At 35.7% G+C, this 19,953-nt stretch overlaps 1 protein-coding gene across 5 annotated transcripts in view; it reads left to right on the top strand.

The window, feature by feature from the left end:
* PDE4B (phosphodiesterase 4B) overlaps positions 1-19,953 on the top strand; it is a 420,748-nt gene that overhangs the window by 220,542 nt on the left and 180,253 nt on the right. Inside the window, exon 1 of one of the 5 annotated variants that reach the window (XM_073896586.1) lies at positions 13,109-13,165. The exons of the other annotated variants lie outside the window; for them this stretch is intronic. Within the exon in view, the coding sequence (XP_073752687.1) occupies positions 13,116-13,165 (50 nt within the window). The 5' untranslated portion in view covers positions 13,109-13,115. Of the gene's footprint in view, positions 1-13,108; positions 13,166-19,953 lie in introns of those variants that run through there. 5 annotated transcript variants of the gene reach the window in all.

The raw sequence follows: 19,953 nt of genomic DNA, 5'->3' as shown, positions 1-19,953 counted from the left end.
TCACACTCATTATCCTATTTAAACTTTAATTCTCAATCTTCACTGGACCATTATCTTCAATGTGCAAACATTCTCCATCCTTAAGATTCACTCTGTGGACATCAGTTCCACATCAGGAACAAACCCTATATGTCTTCTCTTTTACAGCAAAGCCCAAAAGCTGTGTTCAGTATCTCTACTTTTTCATCTGACATTCTTTCCTCACTTAATTCAGATCTGATTTTCATCCCCACAACTCCACTGAAAATGCTTTTATCAAGGTAATTAGGAACCTCCCCCTTCAACCATTTTTCTTCTTTGGCTTCAGACATGATACATTCCACTAATTTTTCAACTACCTAAGTTTCCCACTGCTCAGTTCTTGTCTCTCATCTTGTCTTTGTCTACTCACTCCCAAGGTGCCAGACCCTGCTTTTCCATATTTTCTGCAAATTGATGATTCCCACATTTGTATCTTCAACCCAGTTCTCTCCCTAAAGCTCCAAACTTGTATATCCAAGAGTCTTCTTCACTCTCTCCAGATAGGCATCTCAGGCTTACATTCCTAAAGCAGATACCTGGAAAATCCTGCTCTAATCCTTTCTGGGAAGTTGTGCTAGACTCAACCAGGTGCCCTCACCAAAAACCTAGATGTCATCCTTAATGCCTCTCTTTCTTCAGGCTCAGCATGTCCTCAATCAGTAAGGCCTGTTGACTCTACCTTCCAAAATATACCCGGAATCTGACTACTTATTACTGTCTTTACCTCTACTAATCTAGGCAAAGCCACCATTACCACCAACCTCAGCTTCTGGAATACAATTCTGTCTGGGCTCTGCTTCCTTTCTTTCCCCTTTCATACTTGTCTTCCTTAGAGCAACCAAAGTATTTCTTTTATATGTAAAACTATCCTGTGGGATTCTTTTCTTATTCTAATTAAAACTTAAAGCCTTTTCTAGAACATATAAGGTCTACTTGATCTAGATCTCACCTTTCTCTCCAAATTTATTTCTACCTTAGAGTATTTGCATTTACTGGCCCTGTCTCCAATATTCTTCTATCACATTTTCCCATGATTCACTCCCTCAGTTCCCTCTGATTCTACTCAAAGGGAAAACCTCTCCTACCATTCTATATCTTTTTGTACCTTGACCCACTTTATTTTTCTTTATTTACTTACCTGTCAATATATTATATATTTGCTTCATTCTTTATGGTCCCTCTTTTCCTCACTGGAATATAAATTCAAGAGTGTTGTATTATTATTGCTCAAAAGATATTTGTTGAATGAGAGTATGAGTTGTGAATATAAGTTTTTTGACTAGAGGCTGAATGGTCTTTTCCATTATCCAAAGGCAAAGTAAAACATGATCATCTTTCCATATTTTTGATATCTCCAGAATATTCTGAAAAACATTTTGAGAATCTTAATTTCAGATTCTTCTTGATAAATGGGTATGTATCATATTAGAACAATTAGGTAATTGCAGTCTGGGTTGGGTAATTGCAGTGTGGACTTATGATAGGAACATGGACACCATTCCATTGGCTCAGAGTCCACTCGTACTAATGCTCCATTGTGTCAATTTAGGTACAGAGCCAAGAGTAGTAAAGGAACACCACCCTAAAAAATAGGAACTAATAGATTTTTAAATTTTGACCCAGTGAAACCAAAAGAGCAAAAGAAAAGCAAGTTTATTAAAGCCACTTCAGATAATCTCCCTATAAAGTATCATGGGTAATAGGATCTTGGACACAGACTTAAGTAATCTTGAAGGTTCTGCCTGGTTGTCCCAGGGCCTGGCACACTAGGGTTGTGTTCTCTTTTCTTCTGTAGAATTACTTTAAAAACGTTCACTTTTCCTGTCTTTGTTGCCCAGGAGTTCATTGTTTCCCCTACCCTCGCCTGGAAGACATGCAAAATTAGTTCAAGAAGGTTTATAGTCGGGTAGGGCAACTGCCACTTGTTGTGCCCTCACTATGTGTCCAACATTTTAAGTCTGTTGTCTTATGTGATTTTACATTCCTGAGGTAGGCATTTTTAGCAGACATTTATAATTCTGTCCTGAATAGCCTCCTTCTTCTGGAAAATACCTCTTCTCATTAAACACTGGATGTTTTAATAAGATCTTTGCATATAGCTCCCCACCTGCTGGCCAGAGATGTTATCACATGGCCAAAGAAGACCCAATTAAAGTTCTTACACAGGAGTTTTACAGTGAGTGCTAAAGAGGAAAAGTGTTTTTCCTTCTAATCATAAGGCTATATATGTCATGGCCTATGACCATGTCCCACTAGGAGGAGCGAGACTTAGAGAATTACTTGATGTGTAAAGAATAGAGTCACACCAGAGATAGAGGCATTTGAGTCTTTCTCTTTAGCCTTCCTTGAAATTGGCACTATTTCTACTCTTTCAGTTGTTACAGTGGCTTCATTATATGAGCCAATACTTTACTCTTTTTTCTTATGTCTCTTTTAATTGGATATTTGGGACTTGCAATTACAGTAGCCTTAAATAGTACAGTCTATTATCTCCATTTTATAGATATAAACTCCAAGGTACAGGGAAGTTAAATTACTTGTTACCTGTTAAGTGGCAATGAAACTTGAATTTTCAGGTCTGTGGGCTTCTAACCACCACCACTGTTCTATCACTCCTTTCTACCCCTCTAAAAGAGTTAGCTCTCAGCTCACAGTTAAACATGACACAACCTGCTTAGGCTTTTTGTTGTTCTTGTTGTATTTGTTTGTGTTTTAATGGAGACAAGTATCTAATATAGTTATAGAAAAAAATTCTAGCTGGCCAAGTGACCCCACAGAAGCATCTGCTTCACTTTCTTATTTGTAAAATGACCAAATTGTACTCAATGACCTCCAAGATCCTTTTTTTTTTTCATGGAAAGTTTTCTAATGTCAAATTGATTCTTAGTGCCTCTGAAGATCTAATTATATGACTGTGCCTCTAAGATTTATTCACATACAAAAACAAAGAGCCATCAAGAGGAGGCACCTCTGTCAGATTTCATGATCAGGAGCCAAGTTGGCTTCCAGCCCTGCAACAATAACTCCAGAGTGGCACTGTCAGAACATCAATATGTTATTATTTACAGATCAGAGTTCTATCCTGAAGGATGTGCGTGCACTGTCAGGAAGGAATTAAAAAACATCCAGAAACAACCATCTTCTGAAAGATGAAAAGACAGTTTTATTTTTTTTCCTTGAAAATTATAGTATATACTCCCAAATCCCGGAAACACATTATTTTGGAAATATGCTATAAGCACCTTTCTTTTGGCATTCAAATTAGGTGCTCAGCAACTCCTACAGAACATCTGGAGCTCTATAGATGATCACATTGAGAGATAAAATCGGTACAGTGAAGCACATTTTAGCACCGACATGCACAAACAGGCACAGGCATGCAAACCTGAACAGAAACACACACACATACACACAGACTGGCCTTTGTTTTCTTTGGAATGTGTTCTTAGACTGGGTGCAGGGAAATTGCTCCCTGTGGTTGTCTTTTGACACTTGCCCAAATCTAAAGGATAATCTTACTCTGAATGCATTTAACACTCAATTCTTTGAATAAGATAATCAATTCATCTTTTTATTTTTTTTCAATTTATCTTTTTAGAATCTCCTTTCTACAGAAGTTTCAATTATTTTTAAATTCATATTTAGTAGTATTTTATTGTTTACCAGGTGCTTTTATGCAAATGACCTATTTAAATTATCTACCTAACCAACCTGTGAGGTTAGTAGTATTACTGTTTATATTTTACCTCTTTATGTTTTATCATTATAGCAGCTCTATTATAGTTTGTATTTAAACAGGAAGATACTGAGGCTTGCTGGTATAAATGATTTATCCTGGGACACACAACTAATTAGTGGTGGGACTGACATTCTATTCAGGCTTTGGAGAGTGCAAGGAGCAAGGGCTTCAGAGCCAAGTATATCTGGGCTGGAATCCAAGTTCACCCACTAGTTTTGTGACCTGGAGCAGGTAACTTAATCTCTTGGATCTTTAGTTCCATTATCTTTACAATGGAGTTAAGGGTTTCAAAATTACAAGCTTCTTAGGAGTATTAAATAAGAAGCCATATAAAGCCCTTGACAATCATCACTTCCAGTGTGGGTAAAATTTATCAGTGTCAGGTAGGTATTCATCAAATAGCTCTAGTTTTAATTTTCTCTTGTGTGTGTGGTGTCTTTGTCTGGTTTTGGTATCGGGGTAATGCTGGCCTTTTAAAATGACTTTGAAAGCATTCCCTCCTCTTCAGTTTTTTGGAAGAGTTTGAAAAGGATAGGTATCAAATATTTGAATGTTTGATAGAATTCACCAGTGAATCTGTCTGGTCCTGGAATTTTGTTTGTTGGGAGGTATTTGATTACTGGCTTAATCTTCTTAGTAGTAATTGATCTATTCAGGTTTTCTGTTTCTTCATAATTCTGTCCTGGAAGATTGTATGTTTTTTGGAATTTATCCACTTACTTTAGGTTGTCTTCTAATTTTTTCATGTATGTTGTTCTTATGATCCTTTGTATTTCCATGGTATTAGTTGTAGCTTCTTTTTTGTTTCTGATTTTATTTACTTGAGCCCTCTCTTTTTCTTGATAAGTCTAGGTAAAAGTTTGTAAATTTTGTTTATCTTTTTAAGGAACCCGCTTTTAGTTTCATTAACCTTTTTTTATTGTCTTTTTAGTCTCTATTTCATTTATTTCTGCTCTGATCGTTTTTTATTTTCTTCCTTCTACTAACTTTGGCTTTCGCTTGTTCTTTTTTCTAGTTCCTCTAGGTATAATGTTAGGTTGTTTGAGATTTTTCTTTCTTGGGGTAGGCCTGTATTGCTATAAACTTCACTCTTAAGACTGCTTTTGCTGCATCCCATAGATTTTGGTATGTCGTGTTTCTGTTTTCATTTGTCTCTAGGTATGTTTTGATTTCTCATTTGATTTCTCGTTTAATTTATTTGATGACCATTGGTTGTTCAGTAGCATGTTGTTTAATCTCCATATTTTTGTAGTTTTTCCAGTTTTCTTATAACTGATTTCTAGTTTCATACCATTGTGGTTGCAAAAGATACTTAATATTATTTCAGTCTTCTTGAATTTATTGAGATTTATTTTATGCCCTAAATTATAATTTGTCCTGGAGAATATCCTATTGCACTTGGGAAGAATGAATATTATGCTGCTTTTGGATGGAAGGTTCTGTATATATCTATTAAATCCATCTGATGTAATGTGTCATTTAAGGCTAAGTTTCCCTTATTGATTTTCTGTCTGGATGATCTGTCCATTGAAGTAAGTGGGAGTATTAAAATCTCCTACTAGTGTTGTATTGCTGTCAATTTCTCTCTTTAGGTCTCTTAATATTTGCTTTATATACTCTGGTACTTCTGTGTTAGGTGCATATATATTTATAAATGTTATATCTTTTTGCTGCCTTGATCATTTTATCATTGTATAATGCCCTCTGTCTTTTTTATTGCAGTCAATGTTTTAAGGTCTGTTTTTTCTGATATGAGTATAGCAGGTTTCTTTTTGTTTCCATTTGCATGAAATGTTTTTTCTATTCCTTCACTTTCAGCCATTGTGCCCTTACCTCTGAAGTGAGTCTCTTGTAGGCAGCGTATAGATGAGTCTTGTTATTGTTGTTTTTAAATCCTTTCAGCCATTCTATGTTTTTTGATTGGAGATTTAGTTCATTTATATTTAAAGTAATTATTGATAGTTATATATGTAATTGCCATTTTTCTTATTGTTTTATGTTTTGTGGTTATTCTGTTTGTTCTTCTTTTTCCCTCTTTCCTTCTGGTGTAATAACTTTCTTTAGTGTTATGTTTAGATTTCTTTCTCATTTTCTTCCGTGCATTTGCTATAAGCTTCTGCTTTGTGATTACTGTGATGTTCATATATATTGTCCTATGTATATAGTAGTCTATTTTAAGTTGGTAACAACTTTAGTTTGAACCCATTCCCAAAGTCTAAATTTTTATCCCCCTCCTATGTTTTAAGTTTTGGCGACACATTTTACATTTTTTATTTTATGTATCCCTTAAATAATTATTGCACTTTAGTTAAGTTTATTACCTTTGTCTTTCAGTATTTGTTAGCTTCATAAACCAATTAATCCACTACTTTTACTGTATATTATCTTTTCCAGTATGTTTTGTTTGTTTTTAATTACTGCCATTTCTTTTCAGCTTAAAGAATTCCCTTTAATATTTGTTATAAGAGTGGGTTAGTAGTGATGAACTCCTTTAGCTGTCAGTTATCTGGAAAAACTCTTTTTCTCTCCTTCCAACCTAAATGATAACATGGCTAGGTACAGCATTCTTTACTAGAAATTTTTGCCTTTCACCATGACTTTGAGTACGTCATGCTACTTTCTTCTGGCTTGCAAAGTTTCTGCTTTAAAATTTGATGGCCTTATGGCATTTCCCCTGTAAACAGCACATTGTTTTTTTCTTGCTGCTTTAAGATTCTCTCTTTATCTTTAACTTTTGACATTTTAATTATAATATTTCTTAGTGTGGATCTATTTGGATTCATCTACTTTAGAACTTTCTGGGTTTCTTGGACCTGGATGTCCAATTTCTTTACCAGGTTGGGGAAAATGTCAGCCATCATTTCTTTGAACAAATCTCTCTCTCTCTCTCTTCCTTCTGGGACTTCTGCGATGCAGATGTTGTTCTACTTGATGTCGCCCTATACATCCCTTAAGGTATATTTACTTTCTAAAATAGTTTTTTTCTTTTTATTGCTCTTTCTAGGTGAGTTCCATTGTTTTATCTTCCAGCTTACTTATCCATTCTTCTGCTTCATCCATTCCACTGTTGAAGCCCTCCAGTGTATTTTTTGGTTTACTTATTGTATTCTTTAGCTCTGTGACTTTTGTTTGGTAGTTTCTTATAATTTCTGTCTCTTTGTTGTAGTTTTCACTGTGTTTATCCATTCTTCTCCCAAGTTTGGTATGTATCTCTATGACCCTTACTTTGAACTCTTTATCAGGTAGACTGTCTGTTTCATTGAGGGTTTTGTCTGAGGTTTTTGTCTTGTTCTTTTGTTCAGAACATATTTCTCTTCTCCTCATTTTTCCTGATATTCTGTTGGTTTTTATGTAGTCAGTGAAACTACTACCTCTTTCAGTCTTGAAGGCGTGGGCTTGTGTAGGAGATGGCCCATGGGGCCAAAAGTGTCAGACCTTAGATAAACTGAAAAATGAGTTAAGGATTAGGAGTCATTAGGATAATAGATTGATGGGTTATCTACTGTGTTTCTCTCTGTAAAAAACAAAAGACCCAATTCAATGTGATTTGAACTCAATCAGCCATAGTATGGTCATGGATAGTTTACGGAACTTTTCTTAGTTTTAGTTTTCAATATCCTAAGTTGAGATAATAATATGGGGTTGTTTATAGGATTAAATGACAGTAAGCTCAAAGTGCTTACTTAACTCAATGTTTGAGATATAGTAAGTGTTCAATGAATGTGAACTATTTCTGTTGTTGTTGTTTTTCTTATTGAGTCTTAGAAACAAAATACAACTCCCATCCACATAACTACCATGAAAACTTTTTGTCAAACACAGTTTCATTTATAAACATTATCTCAGGAACTATGGTTTCTTACTAGAAGAGCACTATCTTAGACTACAAAGAACTAAGCTCAAATTCCTTCACTGCCTCCTACTAGCTATAGGATTGGGCAGTTTGTATTTCTCCCAGAGACCGATCTGAAGCATGGAATTAACAATACTTTTCTCAAAAAGTGTTGTGAGTGGTAGCTAATACTGCATGGGTAACAATATCTGGCATAGTATCTGATATACTGATGATTGTTGAGACGGAATCTGGACTTCGATTCCTTTATCTATAAAATGGAGATAAGGATACTCTCCCCAGAAGATTGTGATAGGGATCAAATGCAATGATATATGTGATAGCACTTTGGAAATTCCACAGTACTATATAAAAGTAATTATTAGTGCTATTATTAATCTCCTATCACTGTTATTTTAATACTACTACTACTATTACTATTATTAATAATAGTAATAAGTAAGAGTAATGTCTTTTTACTACTGTTAATTATTAGTACTGTTTTTATTATTTCTAAGTCAGAAAGTATAGATTTTAATTTTTTATATCTAAGAAATACTTATGTAAGGAGATGGCTTAGAAATAACTTTTCAAATTCTTCATCCCATAAGATTTTATTCACATTTATTAATAAATTCACATTTATTATAGAGTACTTTAATGACTTATTTCATATTTAGCATGTAAAGTTGTTCCTGAGCAAAAGAAATTTTTACTTTCTTTTGTTTGTACTGTTTTTTTAATTCCAGTATAGTTAACACACAGTGTTATATTAGTTTCAAGTGTACCATACAGTGTTTCAACAATTCTATACATTACTCAGTGTTCATCATAAGTGCACTCTTTAATCCTCATTACCTATTTCACCCATCCACCCATCCCCCTTTTCTCTGGTAATCAGTTTGTTCTCTATAGTTAAGAACCTATTTCTTGGTTTGTCTTTTTCTTTTTTTTCCTGTGCTCATTTGTTTCATTTCTTAAATTCCACATATGAGTGAAATCATATAGTATTTGTCTTTCTCTGACTGACTTACTTTTCTTAGCATTATATGCTCTAGCTCCATCCATGTTGTTGCAAATGGCCAGATATCATTCTTTTTTATGCCTTAATAATAATCTATTAGACAGAGTGAACATATATATATATATATATGAATGGATAAAGAATATTCTTTATCCATTCATCTGTCCATGGACACTTGGGCTGCTTCCATAATTTGGCAATTGTAAATATGCTACAGTTAACATAGGGGTGCATTTATCTTTTTGAAATAGTGTTTTGAGCAAAATAACTTTTTAAATATCATTTAAAACTAATGAGGTTAAAATTAGTGAAATTAAATAAGGGCTGTCCTGTTTAAATACTTAAAGGCTATCTAGCTGCCCATCACACTTCAGATAATCAGCGCCAGCCTGTGGAAGGTCTCTACTCAGCACTGGTGCATGACTTATTACTAAATGAAACAGACTGCTCAGGCGAAGTTGTTTGGTGTCTTTCATGCTGTTAGCTGTTGATAGACAGCCTATGTGTCTTTGTGCTCTCAGATAACAATTATTCCCTGTTGCTTTTCCACTTCATGAGCTTTAGGCACAAATCCTGAGATGTGTTTGTCTATAAGTATGTAAGTCTCTGTCATTGTTTTCCTTCTATTTATTTCCTGATGTTGCCCAGCCTTCTCAGTTGAAAGCCAGGATTCACTCCATCAGTCACACATGCTTTAATAGAAATCCAAAAGAGAACCATTTTGTAGACATTATCGTAGAGTAATGTATGCCATATGTATAATCTTTTTTCTCTATCTGGAGGAATTTCTGCTATTAGTAGTTCAGCTCTTATGAAAAGACTAACAATATCTGTTACAGGCAGCAGGACACACTACACATGAAATAATAGAGTCAGAGGACTTAGGTTTGGGCTTTGATTCTGGGATCTTTAGATGAGTGACCTTGAGCAAGCTGTGTTTCTCAGGCTGTTTCTTTAACTTATATTTGAATCCATGCACTACCACTATATCTTATTGACTGTGTTCTTGGGTTTTATTAAGATCAGAAACTTTTGTGCTTCCATGGACACCAGGAAAAAGTGAAAAGACAACCATTAGAATGAGAGAAAATATTTGTAAGGGACTTCAGTTTCAGAATATATAGCGAACTCTTACAACTCAACAATAAAAAGCCAAATAATCCAATTAAAAATGGGCAAAGAATTTGAATAGACATTTCTCCAAAGAAAACATAGAAATGGCCAATAACCACATGAAAATATGCTCAACATCATTAGCCATTTGGGGAATGCAAATCAGAACCACAATAAGATACCACTTCATACCCACTAAGATGACTGTAATGTAAAAGGCAGACAATAACAAATGTTGGATAGGATGTAGAGAAATTGGAACCCTCACACATTGTTGATGATGTTGTAAAATGGTGCAGCCACTTTGGAAACAGTTTGGCAATTCCTCAAAACGTAAAACATGGGTCTACCATATAATCCAGCAATTCCACTCCTAGGTATATATCCGGGAAAAATGAAAACCCATCCTCACAAAAACTTGTATAGAAACATTGTTCATATAATAGCCAAAAGGTGGAAACTACTCAAATGACAATCAACATAAACAAAATGTGATAGATCCATAAAATGGAATGTTATTTGGTGATAGAAAGGAATGAAATACTGATCCGTGCTGCAACATGGGTGAACCTTGAAAATGTGGTGAAAGAAGCCACGTATTATATGGTTATGTGTCTATGAAATGATCAGAATGGGCAAATCCATAGAAACAGATTGTAGGTCAGTGGTTTCCATGGGCTAAGGGAGGGGTATATGAAGATGGGTTTTCTTTTGGGGGTGATGAAAATGTTTAAAAATTGGGTAGCAGTGATGGTTGCACAAGTGCGAGTATAGTAAAAAGTATTGAATTGGATACCTTATAAAGTTGAATATTACAGCATATGGATTATAGCTCAATGAATTAAAGCTGTTATTTAAAAAAGAAGAAACAAACTTTTTGATACTCCTATGGAATTGAAAAATAACATAATGTGCCTCCTTTTCTGTTTCTAAGAGTAAAAGCATAGTTTCTTGCTGTGGTTGTTGTGGTAAGTTAGCCACATGCTGTCTTTAAAAATTCTCCTTATCGAGTCTTCCCAGATAGCCTTTGCTAATTTTATATCTTTGCTTCATAATCTAAAAGCAGTCCTTTATTAGCTTTCCCAAAAAGCATCACATTGCCTGCTTGGATTAAATGAACCACATTCACTAATGGCCCCCTCTTTTCTGTTTAATGCTTCTCAACAATTATATTGCTCTCTAAACCACAAGGGAAAATAAAGCCTTTTCCTATGGGAGAGGTACTTACACATTCATCCTGACCCAAAATATTCTTATGAAAAGTACTCTCACTGAATTATAAACTAGGCCAACTATCTTCTTTCTTGTTAGCCATAAGCATATGGACAGGACTTTGTTTTTATTAATTAATGAATTAATTTTTCAATAAATATTTATTGAGTACCTACTTTATGGTTGGCATGAAAGTAGGCACTGACAGTAAGGCAGTGGAAAAAATATAGGAATCTTTTTTCTCATGGAGTCATATGCTAGTGGGAAGATACAGTTCATACACACAATACATAAATGATATATGTTAAAAGGTGATAAGGGCTGTGTGCAAAAATAACAAAGCCAAGAATAAGGAATAACAAAACACTCTTTTGAGAGTGCTGGAGTAGAGTAGGGGTGATCTGGGCAGCCCTCAATAACAAGGTGACATTTAAAGCAGTGACTTAAGTGTGGGAAAAAGCCATGGAACAAACTGGGGAAGAGCATTTTTAAGTTGAGAGAATACCCACTGAAAAATTCCAGAGGCAGAAACATGCCTAACATGTTCTAGAAACAGTAAAGGGCCACTGCAGCTTAAATAGAGTGAGGAAGGGGTACCTAATGAGCAGTGGGGTCAGGGAGATGATGAAGATTATATCTAGGGCTTCATAGATTATTGTAAGGACTTTGGCTCTCATGGTGAATGCAATGGGGACCAATTAAGTGTTCAGCCAACGAATGATGTGACCTGAGTTAGGTTTTTAAAGAATTACCCTGGCTGCTATTTTGAAAATAGACCATAGAGGGGAAAGGACACAAGAGGAAGTCCAATTAAAAAAATCTGGTGTTCATAGTTAAGTTTTGATGGTCTGTGTATGTACGTTTTTGTTTTTGTTTTTTAATACCTGTCGCTACCATTGCATAAAATGAGTCGGCTTCTCTGAGACATTGTGAGGTGCTGACGGTTGAAATGTGAAGGCAGATCTGAAATAGAGAAACCAGGTATCCCTTCTAGGAGCACAGATCCAATTAAAGTACATGATGATAAGGATCCAGAAGGGTGATAAATAAGACTAAGTCTAAAACAAGCAACAAAGGGGAAGCCATTCAGACATGTGTTCTCATTTGATGTAAACCGGTGTTTGTCAGTGAAAGCCAGAGCAATGATCACATTCTACTCAGAGATTCAGAAGGCTGAGACCGCTGTCCTCTCTGTTGAATGTCTTTGGGGTATAATTTGTCACACTGGGAGATGCCTTTAGTTCTTCAGGGATCTGAGGATCTTTGAACCTGCTACTGCTGTGCTGTGTTAATGATGATCTCAATGGCCTTCAGGGGCTATTGTATCTGCTTAGAGGCCACTCTTCCTGGGCCAGCGGTGGAAGTTTAAACACACACCAGCATGTTCAGAGCAGTCAGGGGTATTGGTCCCAAACCTGGGCATAGTTGAATTCATTATTCCAGTCACACTGTTATTTCTTTGTGTAACATAGACATTTTCTGTACTCTGTAATCTCCTGTGATGAAAAGGACTTATAATCTCTCCGGGGTTTTCTCCTTTGTTGTGGTCTAACATATGTCATTCAAGAAATCTGACCCCGTGTGTTAGGTGTTCTTTCATCGTGCTCCGAATGGACTAAACAAGGCTGAACGAGTCAGACAAGAGGTTTGATAGCTCCAAACACGATACAAAAGGTAGAAGCAGAGAGAATTTTATTTGGTTAATCTGATCACTCTTTCAGTTAACAGAAAACCCGAAAACATGTTGTCATATCACCGGGCATGGAGGAGAAAATGCAAAATGAGACAGAAAACAGAATACTTTTAAAGGGAGATTTTTCAACAATTTTGGAAACTCAAATTCTTTCCTTTTCTGAGGTAAATTGGAAGAAATGCTACACACACCATGGGAGCTATCGTTCAGATTTGACTACAAATTGATTTTCTCATTTGATATCTAAAGGAAACTACTGATGATGTTCCAGTTGAATGCTTACATGTTGATTGCTAAGTCATTTGTATTCGTACTGAAAATGATATCTACTCTGCAGTGGGAAGTGGCATGCCTTCGGAAAGAAAAATCAAAGGACAAGGAGCTAAGCAGTAACTATGTGGCAGCAAGAACGCAGGGAAATTAATGAAAATAAACTAAGTTCCTGAGTGGTGGGATATTGATAGAGCACCAGTTCCTCAGGATGTTACATGTTAGTGATTTGCTTCTTCCCCGGCGACATTCATGGATATGGTAGGTGTTGTAAATGCTATGAAAAACAAACTTCATCTGACAGTTCAGGGACAGGGCTGGGATATGGTTTCATATTTTAATCATAAGAAATTAAAGATATGTAAAAAGACCATGTTATGCTTCATAAAATTCGATGATTTTTTATGAACAGTACTGGAATGTATTCATATATTAAAAGTTCTTTAGATTATCTTTTTTTAAATTCTAGAAGTAGATCATGCATTGAGTGGAGTTTTTCTTTAAGAATAAACTGATTCTTCAGGCCAGGGTAAAATTTGTGAATAATATTTATTTTTCTTGACTTGAAGTTTTCCTCAACTTGGATTAAGACTATTTTTAAAAAGCTTTTCTATATTAGACTCTTACAAAAAAGAAATATAAGCTAATGAGCAGTTACTGTAAATTGTAAAGATTTTTTTAACCACTCTCAAGTATCTGTTTTTATGTGCTTAGTGAATAGTTGAGTATTTTTTATTCTTGTTTTTTTAGAGCTATGTGAAAGATGTAAATACTTTGCATTGTTTAAATATTTCTATTGTCTGTGAACTGTGTCTTCATTTTGAGAATTAAGACAGTGAGGAACTTGGCATTATGGGTAGGTGGGAGACAATGGGTGACATAAACTAGAACCAAACAATGATTTGTGTGGATTTACCCTTGTGTCACCTCATAGTCCCAGATTTACATATGCATCAAAACCGGAATGTGAGCATACATTTTAAACATAGGCATTGCTTGTTTGAGGATTATTGAACTTTCTAACTGCTCTGAATGCCAGTGCTTCAAACGGGCAGAAATTATGGCTGGCATAATTTTTTTTGCACAGTGCATAGCACAGGCTTCTGACAGTTCATTCAACAAATACTTTGGGTGTTGATGAGTAAATCAGAAAATCGAAGTACTCTTACTCTTAATTTTGAGTATAATTGCTTCTCAAGAATCAGACCACAATTTTTCCTGATTACACTTTTTTCTAGGATCAGTTGAAAATATGGGGGACATGAAAGGAAAAGGAACTTAGACTTTTTACTCTTCCCATCAAAAATGGAATTCAAGGGATGCCTGGGTGGTTCAGTCAGTTAAGTGGCTGCCTTCGACTCAGGTCATGATCCCAGGGTCCTGGGATCGAGCCCCACATCAGGCGCCCTGCTCATCCGGGAGCCTGCTTCTCCCTCATCCTCTCCCTCTGCCTGCTGCTTCCCCTGCTTGTGCTCTCTCTCTCTCTCTCTGTCAAATAAATAAATTTAAAAAAAGAGAATTCAAGAGAGAATTGGGTCAAAAAAGAACACCTTTTATTGCATTTTGATATAACTGTAATTGAAGGCAGTCCTGGGGTAGATTAGTGGTTTGTAAAAGAATAAAAAGGAGATGGTTTCTTAAAACTGGAAAACACTTGGTTAGACAGTTAAGCAGTTCTCCTGATGGTTTCAGAGCTGTGATGTACAACTAAAAAGAGGATATGTTTTAAAAAGGAAAAAGTAATTTAAACTTATGTAACCATAAAAACTTTGGGGGAGTGAACTACCTATTAATATCTTCATGGACCTCGGAAAACAGTTTGGGTGATGTGATGTTTCCATGAAGCAAACACTGCCTAGAGAACCAGATCAGGGTGAGTGAAAATCCCAGCTTCATTGTTTACCAACTGTCTGACCTTGTCAAGTCTGAGTGCTAATTTTCTTGTTTGTAAATGAAATTATAATGCTTCTCTTGAAATATTGTGAAAATTAAATGATGTGATGTGAATCACCCAAAGTTCCTGGCACATATGAATAACGCAATAAATACTTAGTTCATTTTAAACATGAAATATGAAAAGTAATATAGATGTTATGTGTCTGATGGTGATATTTAAATGAAATGTGCTAACACATTGTGCTAACACAATGCCTGGTTCAAAGAATTAACTCGATAAAATTAGCCTCTTTAACTCCTCATCTCATCACCTTAAGGTTATTTATAAGTTGGTTAGCATTTCATTAAAAATCCAGGTTTTTTAAAGTAATGATATGCTGTTCAAATCAACTTTTTGAAAAATTCCACTCACCTATTGAAATTGAAGATACATTTATTCAGCACTTACTATAATGCTAGATTCTGTGCTAGGCTTCTGGGATCCAAAGTTGTGTAACCATCAGAGTAAAGCCACAAATAAATCAAGGATTATAAATCAGTGTGTTGATAACAATAATATATGTGTGCACAGCCTGCTTTGGATATATCTATATCAGATTGGGGCATAAAGGAGACCCATAACTACAATTCAGATGGATTAGTAGGCCATAACTAGACGGAGAATGAGAAGAAAGATCTTCCAGGCAGAACATAGCTTAGCATGACTCATTTTGGGAAAAACTGTGGGTGTTTCAAAACTTAAGAAGAGAAATGATTGCTTGAGACAAACACTCAAGACAAACAGGGTTGGCTGCATAAGCCCTCATAGTAGCTATAACTTTATCCTGAAAGCTGTGAGAAACCAACCATTAAAAGTCTTAAAGCCAGAAAGATGGAAGCCATTGTGTGGGGCCAGCCTGGAGGCAGAGACTGGGGACTTCCACAGAGGTGGAGTTATATTCTATTTTTGGAGGAAAAAATTTCAGGCAAGTTCTACTAAGCCCAGAAGAGTCTACTTGTGTTTATCTGTAATCTTTGAGGTAACCCAATGGCTAAGTCAGCTCTTAGGTGGGAATTTGCAATGATTAAAATGGGACTTCACAATTAGACTGTTGAATTTTAAGTGGTAAAATGTTTTCAAGGGTCAACAGCTAAAAGCTTAGAAACCTGTGTAGAGTATCCTTGTAAGCCCTCTATGTGATAAAGATTTATTTATTTTTATATAACTCCTTCAGAGTTAAGTCCAAATTTATCTTTTTTCCAATTGACCTCACTTGCCTTACATATTTTTTAATTTACTTTATCTACACCTATTCTTCTTATTGAACTACAGCTAACAGTAAATTCAGGTGAGAAGATAAAATTGCACTCTACATTTTCAATTACACCGATGTCGATTAATTATATTTAAACAATCACTTAAATGCACTAGAGAAACTAGTTTTAAGGAATCCTGTGGGAAATCTTCTTAGCCATGAGAATTATTATTCTTATAGTAAATTTACTTCTCAACTTTACTGTGTTATATATGTATGTATGCTACATGATTCCCTAAAGCAGGGCATACCTACATTTAGTATGTTTAGCAGGTAGGATTATGGGCTTAACCTAAAACCATGCTGGCTTCCATGGCAATCGTATTAGATGCTAAGTTATAGACTTATAAACATTTCCAGAAATTCAGCAAATACTTGTTTGTTTTTTGAAATAATAGTTAAAAAATGTATAAAGCCTGATAGAGTGTATTTGTCACTGTTAAAGACTTTATAGAAGCTAATGTTCTATTGAAGAGCTAATTTTGACAACCATTAAGTTCCAATCCTATCTGTAATTCTGTTGTAAAGGATACTTTTTTTTAAGCTCAGGGAAGGCCCTTTGCATTAATTACCAAAGCAACAGTGTTCGCTTCGGCAGCACGCATACTAAAATTACCAAAGCCAACATGAGAAGAAAGTGTGCCTGAGATCAGGTCCCTGATGAAGATAAGAAACGAGTAAAATTTGAATATCACAAAAATTCAAATACATTATCTTTTACTGATTGTCACTGAGGTACAGACAGCAAAACAAACAAAAAAACTCTCTTCAATCAATGACTTTTATTTAGCTGAAATATAAACTCTCAAACTTTCCAAAGTGCTTTTATGTTTTTTCTGTGCTGTAGACATTATCCTTCCCTTTAGGGGGTTATAATATAATATAAGACTTTAGCCATAGAACAAACAGTATGAGTGAATGCCTGTGAGCCTACTTTGATGAAGAAAATTATATATAATATTTGAAGAATTACATGACTTCTTCCTTCCTATGCTCTTTGAAGGAACTGCATACAGCCTGATCAAGCATAGCACACATTTCTAAGTCAGAGGACTCTATCAGTCATCACATATTTGCTGTGCTCAGCATGAAGCTAGGTGTCAGAGGTGTGCAAAAGAAGTGTGAATGTACTTGCCCCAAATTTAGAGAAGAATAAAACTTTTCTCATGAAATTATTTCCTTGAAAAGTCAAGCAAAGTTTGTTTGTTTGTTTGTTTGTTTGTTTGTTTCCAGGAAAGAAACGACCAAGAAGGAACACATACTCTTATTCAGTATTAGAAGCTACGTAGTTCATAGTAATAAAAACTTGTTAAACAAAGATGGTACAGGCTATCAGATCAGTAGAAGACCTAAAATTACCCTGCAAGTTGATTGCAAGAAGGGATGTTAACTTACTCCTAAGACTTTCCTCTCTGTAAAAAGGCAGCTTCTTTCACTGCGTAGTTGAATGAAACAAAGGCAAGGTTTTCCAGTCTGAAGAGAGACCAAAGAAAAATTTGAAGATTGGAGGTCACTGACAGAGAAGCAGACAGCTAATCTGATGGATAATGACCTGACAGGGTCCCACACACAGAACCACAGGTCTCATCCTGCTGTGGGGTGTGGGCACTATCTAAAAGCTGCAGGAACTTCCATTCTCAGAATATTACCTCCCTTAAATCGCAGCTCCCTATAGTAAGCTCTCTTGTGCCAATCACAGTAAGTTAGTCTGATGTCTAAGACTTCCTTCTTACAGCAATACAGTAATTTAATTTTCTTCTGTTAATTGGAAGATTGAAGAAAAATAACTATACTATTCAAATTATCTAAATGATTCTAGCACAGATGAAATTAAGCATTTTAAAATATAATCAAGTCATAAAATTAATATTTCTATCAAGACTATTTATATCAACTAATTAAAAGCTAGCTTTTGAGTTACCAGGCCTACTGAATTAGCTCTTAGTAAAACAAGGCTATTGTATTTCACATAAAATAGTTCTATGTCTAGCAAAATTTTTCTTGAATTTATGTATTATCCAAACTTGTGTGTGGATGGTATGCAAAGAAACATACTAATTATAGCTAACCTCACAATTAATCATTTTTTTCTTTGCAATAAAATAAAACTGCATTCATTATTATTTTTTTTTGAGTATAGTTGACACCCCAGTAGACATTTTTCCAAAGAAGACATACAGATGGCCAACAGACACTTGAAAAGATGCTCAACATCACTTATCAGCAAGGAAATGCAAATCAAAACCACAACGAGAGGGGCGCCTGAGTGGCTCAGTCAGTTAAGCATCCAACTCTTGATTTTGGCTCAGGTCGTGATCTCAGAGTTATGAGACGGAGCCCTGTGTCAGGCTTCGCACTTAGCAGGGAATCTGCTGGAGATTCTTTCTCCCTCTCCCTTTCCCCCTCCCCCACCTCTCTCTCTAAAATAAATAAATAAATCTTAAAAAAAAAAAAAACACACAATGAGGTATCACCTTACACCTGTTAGAATGCCTAAAATCAAAAGGACAAGAAACTGCAAGTGTTGGTGGAAATATGGAGAAAAAGGAAGCCTCATGCACTGTTGGTGGGAATATAAATTGGTGCAGCCACTGTGAAAAACAGTATAGAAGTTCCTTAAAAAATTAAAAGTAAAAATGCCATATGATCCAATAATTCCACTATTGGGTATTTACCCAAAGAAAACAAAAACAGTAATATGAAAAGATACATACACTCCTATGCTTATTGCAGCATTATTTACAATAACCAAGATATAAAAGCAACTTAAGTGTCTTTCAGTGGATGAATGGATAAAGAAGATGTGGCATATATATACAATAGAATATTAATACAGACATAAAAACACTGCAATTGTGCCATTTGAGACTACATGGATGGATGTAGAGGCTAAGTGAAATAAGTCAGACCGAGAAAGGCAAAAACTGTATTCATTTTTAGTTGAATATTCATTGAGGGTACTACTCTAGTATGCTCTGTATTAGATGGCCCTGGTGATACAATACTTACTAAGTATTAGTCCTTGCTATGGTCCTGCCTAGGAGGAACTTGTCCTCTGGTGAGAGAGACAGACATATGTCAATTGGAAGACAATTTGAGAAATAGAAAATCTCCTTAACTCCCCAAGAAGAGCTAACACAGGCTTCACAGAGGAAGGTGATACTTGCCTTGGTCTATCAAGATAATAAGGAGGCATTCCAGATAGAGACGAAAGTAAATGCAAAGGAATGGAGACAGAAGTGGCCGTGGCTGGTCCAGGGAAAGATAAATTCTATACTGTGGCTTATGTGTATTGTTTATTTTCTGAACCCACTCCTCCCACATCATTCCCTGCCCCAAGCTGGAATGTGAACCACATGAGGGCAGGAAATTTTGTCTGTTTCATTAATGACTGTATTCTAAAGGCTTAGAAGAGTGTCTGGCAAATAGTAAGTCCAATAAATACTTGTTAAAAGAATGCATCGTGTGTGTGTGTGCACGCGCGTGCTTGCCTGTGTGCTTGTGTTGTGTGACTTGGCACTTAAGTGTCTCCACAAATGAAAGTGATTTTGGAGAAATGATATTGGACAAGCTTTGGTCTTTGGTCCTCTTACCTCCTTGAGAATACCTGACCTAAAGGAGAATTTTATTTTAAAACTAAGGATCACTGTGTAGCTTTTATTCTGACAGCAGCAAAGTTTCAAAACCTTGAAAGATCTTTTGCCATCAAGAATTGGCATAAGTGGGCGCCTGGGTGGCTCAGTTGGTTAAGCGACTGCCTTTGGCTCAGGTCATGGTCCTGGAGTCCCGGCATCGAGTCCCGCATCGGGCTCCCTGCTGAGCAGGGAGTCTGCTTCTCCCTCTGACCCTCTTCCCTCT

Source organism: Callorhinus ursinus, unplaced genomic scaffold, assembly GCF_003265705.2.
Source record: "Callorhinus ursinus isolate GAN/ISIS: 27379988/994484 unplaced genomic scaffold, GSC_fseal_2.0 scaffold9, whole genome shotgun sequence".
NCBI classification, from domain to species: domain Eukaryota; kingdom Metazoa; phylum Chordata; class Mammalia; order Carnivora; family Otariidae; genus Callorhinus; species Callorhinus ursinus.
The sequence above is the reverse complement of the archived record's forward strand: the minus strand, read 5'-3'. Positions and strand labels throughout refer to the sequence as shown.